Consider the following 15,256-nt stretch of genomic DNA (forward strand, 5'->3'; position numbering starts at 1 on the left):
CTTGTGTAGTGCACCCCCTATCTGTACCATTCAACACTACTTTAAGATGTGTGCTATAGACTAACTTTAGTACATAGAACTTTTTTTTTTGTTTCTCCCAAAAGAAAAGACATATGGGCTTCAAGCTTTTTATTTCAACAAACCTTTAGAACTACAAATATGTCAAAAGACTTTTAGATTTTTTTTGTGCATCATAAATACTTAAAATAATATAGCTTAATAGAAAAAATATCTCATTTCTATCTTTATTCCTGACCAAATAAATCTAAATTTTTTTCACACATTGTAACCCTGATGTTTCGTTGCCCTCAGAAGTTTCAAGTCGATATGTTGTTTCTATTTGGGAGAAACAAAAAAGGAGAAAAGTTCATACATGGATTGCCATGTAGAAAATGGATTGCTGAATATCTGCCCCATACTGATGTATGTTTCTGCATGCTCTGCTTAATATAGGTAGTTCCTAATTGGCACAATGCGTGCGCACTGTCCAGTGTCAGCAAAGATCACCATATGCGTACCGGCGTCTTGTCAGTTTACAACTAATTACTACTAGATCATATGGTTTAAGCGCCTCATCTTCTCAACATGACAGTGTCTGCAGCTCCCTTAACTACGACTTGACTACCTGACTATATGCGCGTGTACATCATTCATGACCTATACTGACACATTGCTTTCGTCGTGGATCAGCAGCCCGGAACCTGATGGGAATCCGGCATCGCCGCCCACCAGTGTCGCCTACCCACCAATGGTGTTCTCATCAGGGGGTGCATATCCAGCGACGACCAGGCCCGCTATGGTCACCCTCATCCTCCTCGTCTTTCGGGTGTTGTCAACACATTGAAGCAACCGGGTGGTCAGCAAAATTTGCTGCAGGGCTACCCAAACAAGCAACGAGTTCAAAGCGGCGCCAAAACGCACTGCGAAGAACACTTCAGACAACTCCTCGGTTGCGCAGCGGCAACTCAGAGGCTACCCAAGGAGTACAAAAATGCTCATTGTTTTGTCCAAGATACAATAGCCTACCATATATGCTTTGAAGAGATACTTATGTTTTTCATCTAAAGAGGCGAACCAGGAGATAGTTCAGCTTTTTGTAAGAGTTGAGAAATGTACATGAACAGAGGAGAGCTGCAATTTTGTTTGAGATTCCATTACCAAGTTCTTTCAGTAGCCCCAATGATAGCACAATAGGAGAAATAAAGCTGTGCCAACTCACAAATTAACTGATTTTTCATCTGTGAAGAGAAGAGGGCAAAGGCGCATAGCCATGAATTGTAACCAAAAAAGTCACTTGAGAAGCATTACTACATGAACGAATAAACCACTTCCAGCTACACTGAGCTGCTGCAGACTACCGATGATTATTCAATGGTACATTTATGGGAAAAGGATTGGTTTACTCACTGTGAAGGGGGGCACCTAAGACGGTTATCACCTTGCCGAAGCCCTCCGAGATGACCCGTGCCCACTCACAGATCCCCGGTAGAACTCTTTCGAGGCCTTTATTCCACGCATAACAATCACCTCCCCATATTGTGTTTGTGATCTTTGGTTCTATTGTCAGCTGCTCAAGAACACAAGCATTTCCCAAGATACAACAGGCCAGCTCAGTTTGAGCCCTGTAACAGTGAAACCCGCTCATGAAGACCGTCTTGAGATGATCATGGCGGCACATACCCGCCACCTCACCACTGGAGACACCACTGGATTGCAGATAGAACATCTGCATTGGAAGCTTTTGGTCAAACTAATCCAAGAATAGTTCTTTCTTGAAGGTCCATGTATTAGTCTTTCTAAATAAAATAAAATGGCACTCACATGCAAGCGCAATGTCTCCAGTCGGGGTGCAGCATCCAAACAATGGGCCAGTTGAAGAACTTCATTATCGCCATTCTCTTCGCTGCAGTATACACTTAGTTGGCAAGTCATATGCCTCAAATGCATAAACATGCCCCGTGGTCTTGTTGGCAGCTTCTGCAACTGAAACATGACCCGAACAAATAAGATGACGCTAACAATAACACCAATTCTGAAGAACTTTGAGGTAAGCAAAAAACAAAAGGCAACCTGTGCATATTTTGATATACTAGCTTGCACGTGTAATATCCTCACTGGCAAAATGCTTGGAACTGAAGTGAATGTATGGGCCAGTGCTTTAGTGTCCACAAACATTATTGTTGCCTTCTCTAATTTTGAGCAACCATGAAGCGCTATAGGGATGACTCGCCCTTTGTACTCAAAATGAGCAAGATCAGCAGCATGAAACTCAACCACCTCGGTATCCGTTGTACTAGTATTAATTAGCAAATGTCGAAGTTTATTGAGTTGGTGGGGTATGCTTAAATTAGTAACACCAGAGCAGCCAATGATCTCTAAGTCCTCAAGTGCTGAACATTTTGCAAGCAAACCAGGGAAATCCCCAAATATCTGAACAGATTCCAGAACAAGTCTTCTGAGTATTGTAAAGCCACGTATTCCTGAGTGTGGCTTTATAGAAACAGCAGTGAGAAACAATGACTGCACAAATGAGCTACCTTGAGCACCTAAGGCCTCAAGAGGGAAGTGGTGAACTTCTTCTAACGGCCAATCAACTATTGTCAGATCAAAATGTATTATCTTTGCCTTCCATGAAGTGGCAAACGAAATCCACCTGTCAAGATGATGAGCGTCTTCTTTGGGCACGCCACACCGGATGCTGAACTTATTGACTCCTATCCCACTGTGCTGTTGAATAACCGAACTTACAGTCTCAATGAACTTTGTTCGTTTCATTTTGGTACTATCCTGACCAGCGAACTCGTCATCGCTATCAGAATCTGGTTCATTTGGACCATCAAAACATAGATTGCAGTGGAATTTCCAGAGCATTCTCCAACTTGTTGAAACAATGCTTGTCCTCACAGCCTCTTTCAGTGGAAGCAGTGACATTATAACAGGTTGAACCTCCTGTAACAAGAAAGGAGCTGACATAATGACCTCAGAGTGCATGTATTTTTGAAGGAGAAATACGAGCAGATGCAGACTGCAACCTTTTGCTGTAGAGGGGTTTAGTTTAACTGTGACTAAAAATGAAGGTTCGGAGATCTGAACCAGAAATCTGAGCAGATGCAAGGTGCAGTTTTTTTCACCAATTAAGCAAAGGTACCCTAAGCATTGAGCCTCAAAGGATAAAGTGAACAACATTTGAAGCGCAAGGCAACAAATCCCACAAAGCAGCAGTCTTTTTTGTCCCAGAGTTCCAGATCCGTGGTCCGTCTAAGGGGGGGAAATTGAGGAACTAATAATGGAATGGAAGTTACCGCCGGAAGGTCCTCCATCCGGAAGGACGGCCCGTCGGCGACGCCGTGGTGGTTCTCCGACCTGCTCCACTTGGCCGCCGCCGCCGCCGCCCCTTCCATGGGCTGCTGCAGGGAGAGGGAGGGAGGAACCCTAGGTTAACAGAGAAAGGGAGGGCACTCCGCAGATCGACCCATCCATGAGGAAAACCTAGGAGAGAGGATTGGGGAGAGGGTGATCACCTGTCGATCTAGAGAAGGGGGAGGAGGGGCTGCGTCGTCTTCCCCGGCTCCGGCCATCTCTGCTCTGCTGCTCCTCTTCGACCAGAGGAGCTCACTTCACTTGGACTTCTTTTTTACACAAGAAGAAGAGGAATGCAATGGGAAGTGGAGTCCCAGGGGAGCAGCTCCTTTAAAATCTCGTACCGCAAAATCTGTTTACAGAATACCTCAAAATATTTTATTTTCATATTTTTATAGTTGATATTTGTTTTGGTAGAATAGACTCCGCAAAAATCTTTCATGTCAGATGTAGTTAAATTTACAATCCGATCCCTCTAAAAAGTAACACAAAAACCCTGAAGACAAAATGTAAATTACAATTGGGTTCATACTCGTCTGTATCGCCCATGGCGCCGGCATGGTCTGCAGGCGTGGCGTGCTTGAGCCAGGTGCGGCGTGCTTGAGCAGGACTGCCTTGAAGAGATCCTGGAGGCCGAGCAGCGATCCGTCGAACGGGCCCTCGATGCGTATCGCCTCTGCCTCCATCTCGTATATGGCACGCAGCGCAGAAGCCGCCGCACCCAGCCGTGGCCAGCTGCTTTGGTGGTGGTGCGGCCAAGGAACCCGACCGGCTCTTCCACCCTCCAGACGACCTCGTGTTCCCATGCCCCCATGTCCTCGGTAGCATCATTGGTGCTGTACCAAAAAACGCTCTCCGCCTTGGAGATGCCCTCGATTCTGACGGGGCGACCTTATGCAGGAGGCTCTGGTTGCTCCATGGCGACGTGCCGCCAACCGAGGGAGGAGCAACGGTGAGGCGACAGTGAGCTTAGTGGCAGCGGGGACACAGAACGGAAGCGGTTGGGGCTGAAATTTCACTCCCGCCAAGAATAGAGGACATTGTAAAAAGAGGGAGAAATCCTGGAAATATGGCGGATGGGGGACGAAATATACAGGTCCCCATAAAAATATTTATGGACGAGCCGTTTTACAGGACCTGGTCGGGATAATTTTTCCTCTGATCCTGTAAAACAACGATTATTTTGCGGGACGAAGCGATCTACAGGATCTGCTAATTTATCCGCTGACGGTCATTCTCACTCGAGGATAGTTTATCCTCCGCTGGTTATGCCTACCTAATATTTACTCCACTGCTCGGCGGTGGACTAAAAAATCTTCACTCTTCTTTCCGGCTCCTCTGCCTCTTCTCCTCCCCTATACCCGTCGGCGGCGGCCCTTCCTCTCCCCCGATGTTCCCTTCCACCCAATGGCCGAACCCCGTGGCCGGCAGTCTCCGCCGCCAATCCCCAGCACAGATTCACGCCACTACGAGAGTCGCGCGTCCTCAAGCGATGCCTCCTCAAGCCGCCAACGCCGCGAGATTGCGGCCTCATCGAGCCGCCTTGCTGGCTTCCATGAACTCCCTGCACCGCGGCAGCCGCGGAGGAAGCACTTGGGCGTTCGGCGGCGGGGTTGGGGATGTGGGTGGCGGAGATCACAGACCGCGACACTCAGAAGCGCCATTGGCTCTTATCCTTCCACACGACCAAACTCGCCGCCCTCGAGTATGACTGGCAGCATGTCCAGCAGCACGGCTTCAAGGCGCGCCTCAACTTACTTTGGGGACGGTGCCCTTGAGCTCGAGCCGCCGCCACCGGTGGTGGTGAGTGCGGCAGTGGCCGGGAAAACCCGAGAGGTGAGGGAAAGCATCACGTCGAAGAGCGCCGATGAGGGGTACATGGCAGACCTCCGCCGCCAGTACCCCGAGCTCATGGAGGCGGAACAAAAAATCTTCACGGAGCCAGCGGTCGGCGGGGAGGTCATGATCCTCTTCGACGATGAGGGTGATGAAGGAAATATGCCCTAGAGGCAATAATAAAGTTATTATTTATTTCCTCATATCATGATAAATGTTTATTATTCATGCTAGAATTGTATTAACCGGAAACATAGTACATGTGTGAATACATAGACAAACACAACGTCACTAGTATGCCTCTACTTGACTAGCTTATTAATCAAAGATGGTTATGTTTCCTAACCATAGACATGTGTTGTCATCTGATTAATGGGATCACATCATTAGGAGAATGATGTGATTGACATGACCCATTCCCTTAGCCTAGCACTTGATCGTTTAGTATACTGCTATTGCTTTCTTCATGACTTATACATGTTCCTGTAACTATGAGATTATGCAACTCCCGTTTATCGGAGGAACACTTTGGGTGCTACCAAACGTCACAATGTAACTGGGTGATTATAAAGGAGTACTACAGGTGTCTCCAAAGGTACATGTTGGGTTGGCGTATTTCGAGATTAGGTTTTGTCACTCCGATTGTCGGAGAGGTATCTCTGGGCCCTCTCGGTAATGCACATCACTATAAGCCTTGCAAGCAATGTAGCTAATGAGTTAGTTACGAAATGATGCATTACGTAACGAGTAAAGAGACTTGCCGGTAACGAGATTGAACTAGGTATTGGATACCGACGATCGAATCTCGGGCAAGTAACATACCGATGACAAAGGGAACAACGTATGTTGTTATGCGGTTTGACCAATAAAGATCTTCGTAGAATATGTAGGAACCAATATGGGCATCCAGGTTCCGCTATTGGTTATTGACCTAGAATAGTTCTAGGTCATGTCTACATAGTTCTCGAACCCGTAGGGTCCGCACGCTTAACGTTACGATGACAGTTTTATTATGAGTTTATAAGTTTTGATGTATCGAAGTTTGTTCGGAGTCCCGGATGTGATCACGGACAAGACGAGGAGTCTCGAAATGGTCGATACATAAAGATTGATATATTGAAAGCCTATGTTTGGACATCGGAAGTGTTCCGGGTGAAATCGGCATTTTACCGGAGTACCGGGGGGTTACCGGAACCCTCCCGGGGGTTATTGGGCCTTCATGGGCCATAAGGGAGAAGAGGAGAGGAGGCAAGAGGTGGGCCGCGCCCCCTCCCCTCCCTAGTCCGAATAGGACAAGGAGAGGGGGCGGCGCCCCCCCCCCTTTCCTTCCCCTCTTCCTCCTCCTTCCCCCTTCTCCTACTCCAACTAGGAAAGAAGGGAGTCCTACTGGGAGTAGGACTCCCCCTTGGCGCGCCCTCCTTGGCCGGCCGCCCCATCCCCCCTGGCTCCTTTATATACGGGGGCAGGGGGCACCCTAGGACACACAAGTTGATCTACGGATCGTTCCTTAGCCGTGTGTGGTGCCCCCCTCCACCATATTCCACCTCGGTCATATCGTCGCGGAGTTTAGCCGAAGCCCTGCGCCGGTAGAACATCATCATCGTCACCACGCCGTCGTGCCGACGGAACTCGTCCCCGACGCTTTGTTGGATCGGAGCTCGGGGATCGTCATCGAGCTGAACGTGTGCTGAACTCGGAGGTGCCGTACGTTCGGTGCTTGGATCGGTCGGATCGTGAAGACGTACGACTACATCAACCGCGTTGTCATAACGCTTCCGCTTACGGTCTACGAGGATACGTGGACAATGCTCTCCCCTCTCATTGCTATGCCATCACCATGATCTTGTGTGTGCGTAGGAAATTTTTTGAAATTACTACGTTCCCCAACAGGTGATGATACGTCTCCAACGTATCTATAATTTTTTATTGTTCCATGCTATTATAGTATCAATCTTGGATGTTTTATATGCACTAGTATATATTTTTTGGGACTAACCTATTAACTTAGTGCCACGTGTCACTCGTTGTTTTTGGTCAGTTTTTTGGTTTTCCAGGAAAACAGTACCGAACGAAGTTCAAATGCTACGAAACTTTTTGACGATTTTTTTTTCTGGACATAAGAGACCCTACAAGCTTCGGGAGGAGGCCAGAAGATTAAGGAGTAGGCCACAAACCACATGGGCGCGCCCATGTTCCTTGTAGGCCCCTCGTTAATCTGTTTGATCCAATTCTAGCTCTATAAATTCTCTAAAATCGGAAAACCAACAAAGAGCCACCGGAAACACTTTTTTCGCTACTGCAAGCTTCTATTCTCGCGAGATCACTATACATAAGACATGGAGTTACACTAGAGTGCCTTGGTGACAGCGGTGGACGGTGGTCGTGGCACTGCGTCCGACACGACGAGCATGAAGTCACGGGAGAGTGATCCCATAGGCGGCGCGGTGAACTAGTTGCTAGCGTTGCCGCCGCAGAGAAAGCCCATGTGAAATAACAAATAGAAGGGCACTGAGATAAAGGATAATGGAGAAAAAATGCAATGCGCGCGCCATGTCGGAATTAGTGTAGTAGGACGCAAAGGAGGAGGCCGAAAAGAACGAGGATGGCGACAGCCCCAGTGTAGCAGACGCAAGCAAGGAGGCCGAGAGGAACGACGCCGGTGATGGCTTCCGTGTAGCAAGACATGGAGAGAAGGCAGATAGGAACGGCGACCGCGCGAGTATAGTAGTGTAGAGGAGGTTGAGAGGAATGACGCCGGCGGCGGTGCTAGTGCAACAACACACGGGAGAGGTGGCCGAGAAGAGCAACCCGCCGGTGACGCGGGTGTAGCAGGACACTAAAGAGGAGACCGAGATCAAGAAGTGTCATTAACACATGTCACAATATGCATTTATATGTTTCACGAGAAAGAGGTTAGATCTAATCGTTTGTGATCGTCGAAATAGAAAATGTGCAAAGATGAAGCTACCAGTCAAATGAAATTTCAAACGGTCCACCCTGCGTAACGAATTTGACAAATTTTTTTCAAAATAGCTCCAAACATGAACACGGAATTGAACATTTACGGTCGAAGAAACTACAAACCAATCGCAAAAATGGAACCATAACATCGATGCGCATCTTTTTCATGTAGAGCTTATGTCGAATCGAAGCACCGTGGTGTAGATTAAAAAGAGCTTAATCGAGTTAGCATAGAAACCACAGACAGTGTGTATATTAGCTCGCTTCCTCTAGTGCAAGAGGGTCCATCATGTGTGCTCGATCATGGCTAGACTCAGCCTAATTTGCTAGAAACGGTCGATTATTCCTCTGGATACATGCCAAGAGGTGATTTAAGTTTCGCGTGAGCCAACTTTTAAATGCGATCCGAGCAACCAAATGACTGGCTAGATCTAATGCACAGTGCCAAACGCATCCTAAGAGAAGTGGTATCTCCGTGCATTTGTTGTGTGATAACCAGAATAGGGACGGAAATAAGCATCATGGGTTGCACATACGTTTACTGCACTGTTCCTTGGACTATTAAAGCATCTTCAACACCGACCCGCTAACCTTCTATATGCATTCAGACTGTGCTATTTAGACCACAGAAACTAGCCAACGTCGACCTATATCGGTCCGCGGAGCGGTCCAGACGTAATTTCACCCGCAAACCTGAGACAAGCGTGGGGCGCTTTACGGGAGTCCGGACTGATCCCACGCCCGCTTTTGACCACCCTGACCCACCCAAACGCCTTCTCCTGCGTCTGCGTGCGTTCCCGCCCCGCGCCAGTTGCCCGCATTTATGTCGCTGTAGAGCGGGCGCTCCTCTTTAAAGAGAGGGCGCGACTTATCAATGGCGCCGACATTGAAGCGGCTCGCCGGCTGAGGGCGCCACCCACGACGCGTCTCCAATGTCAGCGCTTATTCAATGCCGGAGACGCGTGACTGGACGGGACGTATATCTACCACTCCCGTTCAATGCCCTGTCTGTCACACAAGGCCCTGCCGCCTGCCGTGCCCTACTCATTCTCGGAGGAGTCTGCGACCTGTCCGTCGCCGGTGGACGTGAGGTCCACGATGGAAATGATGGCGCCGGCACTGTCGTCGTCGAACCGGCCTGCCTGATAGTTCGTCGGCGGGGCGTAAGAGACGCGGTTGGCGTTGTTCTCGTCCGCGATCGCCTGCAGTTGCGCCTCCACGGCGGCCGCTTCCCGTTGAGCGGCGGCTTAAGCGCGGAAGGCCTCGTAGATCGCACGTTGCTCCGCGACGAAGTTGGGGTTAAATCACCTTCACACAAAGCAGGAAAAGCCCATTTTCCATCTGGATTTAAAGCCTTCTAACATATTGCTGGATGAGAGCATGACGCCCAAAATTTCAGATCTTTGTTTCTTCAACAGAAACGCACAAAACAGAGATACCCAGAGGCACAAACTACAAATTCATCTCGGTGCCTAACCGTTTTACTTCATCCTTCAAGAGCTGTCAAATGTATACGAGCAGAGAGGGTTTGAGCTTTCAGCACTCATATACTACAGATATTTATTTTTTTGGCATAAAAATGCTCCTGACTATATTTAATTAAATAGCTGGGAAAGTCAATTCGTTCGTAATGGACTTGTAGATGTAGCACCAGGGCTCATAACTTCCTTTGGGGAAATGACCTGAATTTATTAACTAAAAAATTAAACAAAATACACTGGACTAAAGAAATTGAACCATACACGGACAAGAAATGCCTCTGATATAACCTCAAATTTCTTCAAACATTGGTTGTCAGACAAATAAAAGGCCCTGGTTTACAGTTGATTTTTAGATCAGTCTGGTTTGGTTTTGGTGCCTCACCCTCTGAACATGACAGCGTCAGTAGCTTTCCTAATACATTTTCTCTGGTGTTCTCATCAGGGGGCGCACACAGCCATCAGCCTGCTCCTCCTCATCTTTGTGTTGTCGACACACTGAACCTGATGATCAGCAGAATATGCTGCAGGGCAACCCCAGGTATTTCAGTTGGTATTGGCCAAACAAACCACAAATTCGTCGCAATGCCAAACCAAATGAGCGGTAAGATGTCATGTAGCAAAATTTGTGTAGATGTTTTGTATGGCTTGAAGATTTGAGAGCTTTTCGTTAGAGCAAAAGGTAACAAAGTTTACTCGGGCTGCCAGTTAGTACATAGGAACAACAATCAAACCCTAGCATGGTGCAAGGCTCCCCAACAGAGAAACATACTCACTCACTCCAGGATCAGGATACAGAGAGGTTAAACAGATATCAGGGGATTACAGAATCTGAGCAACATAGCATCCCACCAATTAAGATCTACTCCTAATAATCTGCAGGCGGCACTCGCTAACGATGGTGCTGAAGAGATCCTGCGTCTTGCCCGGCCAAAGAAGCCTCCATCGCTGCAGGAAAAGCAATACACAAAACAGAGCGTCAGTTGGATGCTTGATAGCCTTGCGTGTTAAAACATTACTACATCATTTCAGATGTTCCAGAGAGCCCACCAAACAGCAGTAACCCCAAACCAAATATAACCGATGCTCCCACTCCTCTCATATTTCAGCCAAGTAATCATATCTTGAACTGATACCCTGGCAAAAGACCAGAGAGAGATAGCAATGGGACAGCAAAACAAAGGATGATCGGTTGTTTCAAGTTTCCCCGCACAGGGGACATCTATAGGCCCATGTCTATGAAGTATTCGTTCTCTTGTAGTGATTTCCAAACAAAACTTTTAGCTTCCAGAGTTTGACCAAATATGGGGTTTGGACTTTGGACTCTACAGCGATACATAGATTTTGTGTTATAAGTTCCGTTACCAGTGATCTCCCGTTACAGCTTTACTTCTTTCAAGAGTTAACATATAGATATGCAAGTTTCTTTCAGTAGCTCCAACGATAGCGCACCAGGAGAAATAACCCTCTTAAATACAGGTTGAAACAACGCATGATGAGAAAGGAAGGAAAAGAAATATGACAGACATAGATTAACCTTTCTTTTCCCTCCAAAAGAGGGGCGGACAAAGGAGCAAAGCCATGAATAGAAACCAAAACAGTCACCACAAAAACATTACATGAATGAATAAAAGATGCAGACTGCAGACAAAGGAGCAAAGCCATGAACTTCTCCCAGCTACACTGAAATGCTGCAGACTGCAGACTATTGAAGATTATTCAATACTAGTACATAAGATGAGAAAAGGATTGGTTTACTCACTGTGAAGGGGGGCACCTAAGACGTTGATCACCTTACCAAAGCGTTTCGAGGTGAGCTGTGCCCACTCACAAATCCCCGGTAAAATTTCTTCAAGGCCGGTATTCAACCTAGAAGAATCACCCGGCCATGTTGTGTCTCTGATCCTTGGTTCTATTATCAGCTGCTCAAGAACAGAAGCATTTCCCAAGATACAGCATGCCAGGTTAATCTGAGCCTTGTAACAGCGAAACCCGCTCATGAAGACCGTCTTGAGATGATCATGGCAGCGCATAACCACCACCTCACCGCTGGAGAAACCACTGGGTATCGCGCAGAGCATCTGCATTGGAAGCTTGCAATCATTGGTCAAACTAATAAAAATAGAATTTTTTTTTCTTGAAGGTCCATATATTAATCTTTCTAAATAAATAAAATGGCACTTACATGCAATTCCAATGTCTCCAGTTCTGGTGCAACATCCAAACAATTGGCCAGTTGAAGAACTTCATTATCACCATTTGGGTCGTTAGAGTTGACAATTAATTGACAGGTCATATGCCTCAAATGCAAAAACATTCCCTGTTGTCTTGTTGGCAGCTTCTGCAACTGAAACATGACCCGAACAAATAAGATGACACTGACAGTAACACCAACTTGGAAGGGAACGCATGGAACATGGGAGCATATGAACCCGTTTTACAAAAAAACATAGCAATTTCAAAAATGGTCAAAAAAAATCATGAAAATTGCTGGCAATAAACTTGATAAAGCGTTACACTCACGTACAAATTTTAGGGACGAAATGACTTTCATGATATTGTCCAGGACAAAGTCAAAATCAGCGTTATATTGGAGGTACTATTCACTCTATATTGTCCTGGACAATTTGTTTATATGCTCAATTTTTTTAATGATTAGGCCAACATGTTAAGTTTGTTCAATTTTTTCCGAAGATTATTGACTTTTTCTGATTTTCTATTATTTTTCTAGAAAATAGTTTATGGGGTTCATCTACAACCATGTGTATCCTGGTGTTTTCCCAACTTTGAAGAACTATGAGGTGAGCCAAAAAAAAAAAGAAGACCAGCTAACCTGTGCATATTTTGGTATGAAAGCTTGCACATTTAATGTCTTCACAGGCAAAATGCTTGGAACTGCAGTGAATGCATGTGCCAGTGCTTGAGTGCCATTAAACTTTATTGTTGCCTTCTCTAGTTTTGTGCAGCCATGAAGCACTATAGGGATCACTTGCCCGTTGTACTCAAAATGAGCCAGATCAGTAGCATGAAACTCAACCATCTGGACGTCCGTTCCGGAAATCCGCAAATGTTGAAGTTTATCGAGTTTGTGTGGTATGATTAAGTCATGCACACCATAGCACCAGATGATCACTAAGTCCTCAAGTTCTGAACATTTTGCTAGCAAGCCTGGAAAATCTCCTAATATCTCAACAAATTTCAGAACAAGCCTTCTGAGTATTGTAAAGCCTGATATTCCTGAGTGTGGCTTAATAGAAACACTGGTGAGAAATAAGGACTGCACAAATGAGCAACCTTGTGAATCTAAGGCCTCAAGAGGGAAGTGGTGAATTTCCAATGGGCGATAAATATTCTTCAGATTAAAATCTATTATATTTGCCTTTGATGAAGCAGCAAACCCAATCCACCTGTCAAAATTATCAGAGTACTCTTTGTGCATGCCACATCTGATGCTGAACTTATTGATTCCTATCCCACTATGCTGCTGAATAACCAAATTTACAGCCTCAATGAACTTTGCTCTTTTTATTTTGGCACTATGTTGATCAGCGGTGTCAAATTCCAAATCATCGGGGCCATGAAAACATAGGTTGCCGTGGAATCTCCAGAGCGTTGTCCAACTTCTTGAAACAGTGCTTGTCCTCACGGCCTCTTTCAGTGGCAGCAGTGAGATTATAAGCGGCTGAACCTCCTGCGACACGAGAGGACCTGAATTTTTACAGGAGTTGCATTTTATCTAAAAGTAACTGGCTGACACAATGAGTTCAAAGTGCATGTATTTTGAAAGAGAAATCTGGGCAGATGCAAGCTGCAGTTTTTTCACTGTGGTTTCACCAATTAAGTAAGGTACCCTAAACATTGAACCTCGATTGAAAAAAAAAAACATGAAGTGAACAAGAGTTGAAGCCCACAGCAGCAAATCCCGCAAAACAGCAGTCTTTTTTGACCCAGAGTTCCAGATCCGTGGTCCGTCTAAGGGGGAAAATTGAGGAAGTGATAATAATGGAACGGAAGTTACCGCTGGAAGGTCCTCCATCCGGAAGGACAGCCCGTCGGCGACGCCATGGTGGTGCTCCGACCTGCTCCGCTTGGCCGCCGCCGCCGCCTCTTCCATGGGCTGCTGCAGGGAGGGAGGGAGGAAGAGGAACCCTAGGTTAATAGAGAGAGGGAGGAGACTCCGCAGATCGACCCATCCATGGGGAAAACCTAGGAGAGAGGATTGGGCAGAGGAAGATAATGCTGCTCACCTGTCGATCTGCGGCTCCGGCCATCTCTGCTGCTCCTCTTCGACTTTTTTTTTACACAAGAAAGAGGAATGCTCCGGTTACGCCGTGGTGCGGTAACTCTGTTCCTTCGGTTTAGAGCATCTAGCAGATCCTTAAAATCTCAGTACCGCAAAATCGGTTTACAGAATACCGCAAAATATTTCATTTTCATAATTTTATAGTATGACATTTGTTTTGGTAGAATAGACTCTGCAAAAATCTTTCATGTTAGATGTAAAGCCCACTTGTCAGTAGTTAAATATACAACCGGGTCCCTAAAAAGTAATACAAAACACCCTGAAAACAAAATGTAAATTACAATTGGGTTCGTACTTGTCTGTGTCACCCATGGGACCAGCATCGTCCACAGGCGTGGCGTGCTTGAGCAGGACCGCCTTGAAGAGATCCTGGAGGCCAAGCAGCAATCCGTCGAGTGGGCCCTCTAAGCATACCGCCTCTGCCTTCGTCTCGTACATGGCATGTAGCGCGGAAGCCACCGAACCCGGTTGTGGCCGACGGCTTTGGTGGTGGTGCGGCCAAGAAACCCGACCTCCTCGTCCCACTAGTAGAAAAGGGGGCATTGATCCAGGCTGGGTCAGCCCATTAGTCCCGGTTCAATCCAAAAACGGGACCAATGGGGGCATTGGACCCGGTTCGTGAGCCCCGGGGGCCGGCCGGACCACGTGGGCCATTGGTTCTGGTTCGTCTGGACCTTTTGGTCCCGGTTGGTGGGACGAACTGGGACCAATGGGCCTTGCTCCTGGCCCACCACCATTGGTCCCGGTTCATACCACCAACCGGGACTAAAGTGTTGGACCTCGTTGCGGCCAGAGTTTAGTCCCATCTCGCCAACCAAGGGGCTCACACCGGTTTATAAGCCCCTCTCTCTCTGCCTTATTGAGCTCCTCTCGAAATGAAAATAGATGCCCTTATACAGGAAATTTGACATAAATTCATACTAAATTTCTCTGAAGTTAGTAGAAATTTATTATGAATTTAGGTTGAATTTTCTCTATAGGCGCATCTATGCTCATTTCTGAGTAGTTTTTTATATAGTTTTTTTCTTTTCTGCTATATTTATTTTTTTCTATTTATTTCTGAGTTGTAATAAGTCATTAAAAATAAAAAAGATTTTAGTAAAGTTAATCACAACTAAATTTTCTTTTATTTATTTCTGAGTAGTTTTTTATATAGTTTTTTTTCTTTTCTGCTATATTTTTTTCTATTTATTTCTGAGTTGTAATAAGTCATTAAAAATAAAAAAGATTTTAGTAAAGTTAATCACAACTATTTTTTCTTCTATTTATTTCTGAGTAGTTTTTTATATAGTTTTTTTTCTTTTCTGCTATATTTTTT

At 46.1% G+C, this 15,256-nt stretch overlaps 3 protein-coding genes across 5 annotated transcripts in view; 1 reads left to right on the forward strand and 2 right to left on the reverse strand.

Moving 5' to 3' along the window:
• LOC119339555 (pathogenesis-related thaumatin-like protein 3.5) overlaps window positions 1–844 on the forward strand; it is a 3,151-nt gene extending 2,307 nt beyond the window's left edge. Inside the window, exon 3 of the mRNA XM_037611567.1 lies at window positions 691–844. Coding sequence (XP_037467464.1) covers window positions 691–844 — 154 coding nt within the window. The remainder of the gene's footprint in view (window positions 1–690) is intronic.
• A 282-nt stretch (window positions 845–1,126) lies between these two features.
• LOC119340309 lies at window positions 1,127–3,646 on the reverse strand. 3 transcript variants are annotated; one of them, XM_037612208.1, is made up of 5 exons: window positions 3,522–3,646; window positions 3,303–3,404; window positions 2,071–2,949; window positions 1,822–1,983; window positions 1,127–1,726 (listed from the first exon to the last, which is right to left on the reverse strand). In XM_037612208.1, the coding sequence occupies exons 1-5, from the start codon at window positions 3,576–3,578 to the stop codon at window positions 1,400–1,402; spliced, it is 1,527 nt and encodes a 508-aa protein (XP_037468105.1). In that variant the 5' UTR covers window positions 3,579–3,646; the 3' UTR covers window positions 1,127–1,399. The 3 variants fall into 3 exon arrangements, with proteins under 3 accessions (XP_037468105.1, XP_037468104.1, XP_037468106.1); XM_037612207.1 differs by having other exon boundaries at window positions 3,303–3,407; XM_037612209.1 differs by lacking the exon at window positions 3,303–3,404.
• A 6,631-nt stretch (window positions 3,647–10,277) lies between these two features.
• Window positions 10,278–13,971, reverse strand: LOC119335190. Its single transcript, XM_037607359.1, has 6 exons — window positions 13,883–13,971; window positions 13,654–13,755; window positions 12,469–13,326; window positions 11,821–11,982; window positions 11,398–11,716; window positions 10,278–10,583 (listed from the first exon to the last, which is right to left on the reverse strand). The coding sequence occupies exons 1-6, from the start codon at window positions 13,904–13,906 to the stop codon at window positions 10,528–10,530; spliced, it is 1,521 nt and encodes a 506-aa protein (XP_037463256.1). The 5' UTR covers window positions 13,907–13,971; the 3' UTR covers window positions 10,278–10,527.
• Between the last annotated feature and the right edge of the window lie 1,285 nt (window positions 13,972–15,256).

The sequence above is a fragment of the Triticum dicoccoides genome, chromosome 7B, assembly GCF_002162155.2.
Source record: "Triticum dicoccoides isolate Atlit2015 ecotype Zavitan chromosome 7B, WEW_v2.0, whole genome shotgun sequence".
NCBI lineage: Eukaryota > Viridiplantae > Streptophyta > Magnoliopsida > Poales > Poaceae > Triticum > Triticum dicoccoides.

Coding starts and splice junctions, on each gene's coding strand:
- LOC119340309 (XM_037612207.1), bottom strand. CDS start 3,578: ATGGCCGGAGCCGGGGAAGACGACGCAGCCCCTCCTCCCCCTTCTCTA. Junction 1,984..2,070: donor GTATATCAAAATATGCACAG/GTTGCCTTTTGT, acceptor GTCATGTTTCAG/TTGCAGAAGCTGCCAACAAG. Junction 1,727..1,821: donor TGGAGACATTGCGCTTGCAT/GTGAGTGCCATT, acceptor CTTCCAATGCAG/ATGTTCTATCTGCAATCCAG.
- LOC119335190 (XM_037607359.1), bottom strand. CDS start 13,906: ATGGCCGGAGCCGCAGATCGACAG. Junction 13,327..13,653: donor GGATGGAGGACCTTCCAGCG/GTAACTTCCGTT, acceptor CTCGTGTCGCAG/GAGGTTCAGCCGCTTATAAT. Junction 11,983..12,468: donor TCATACCAAAATATGCACAG/GTTAGCTGGTCT, acceptor GTCATGTTTCAG/TTGCAGAAGCTGCCAACAAG.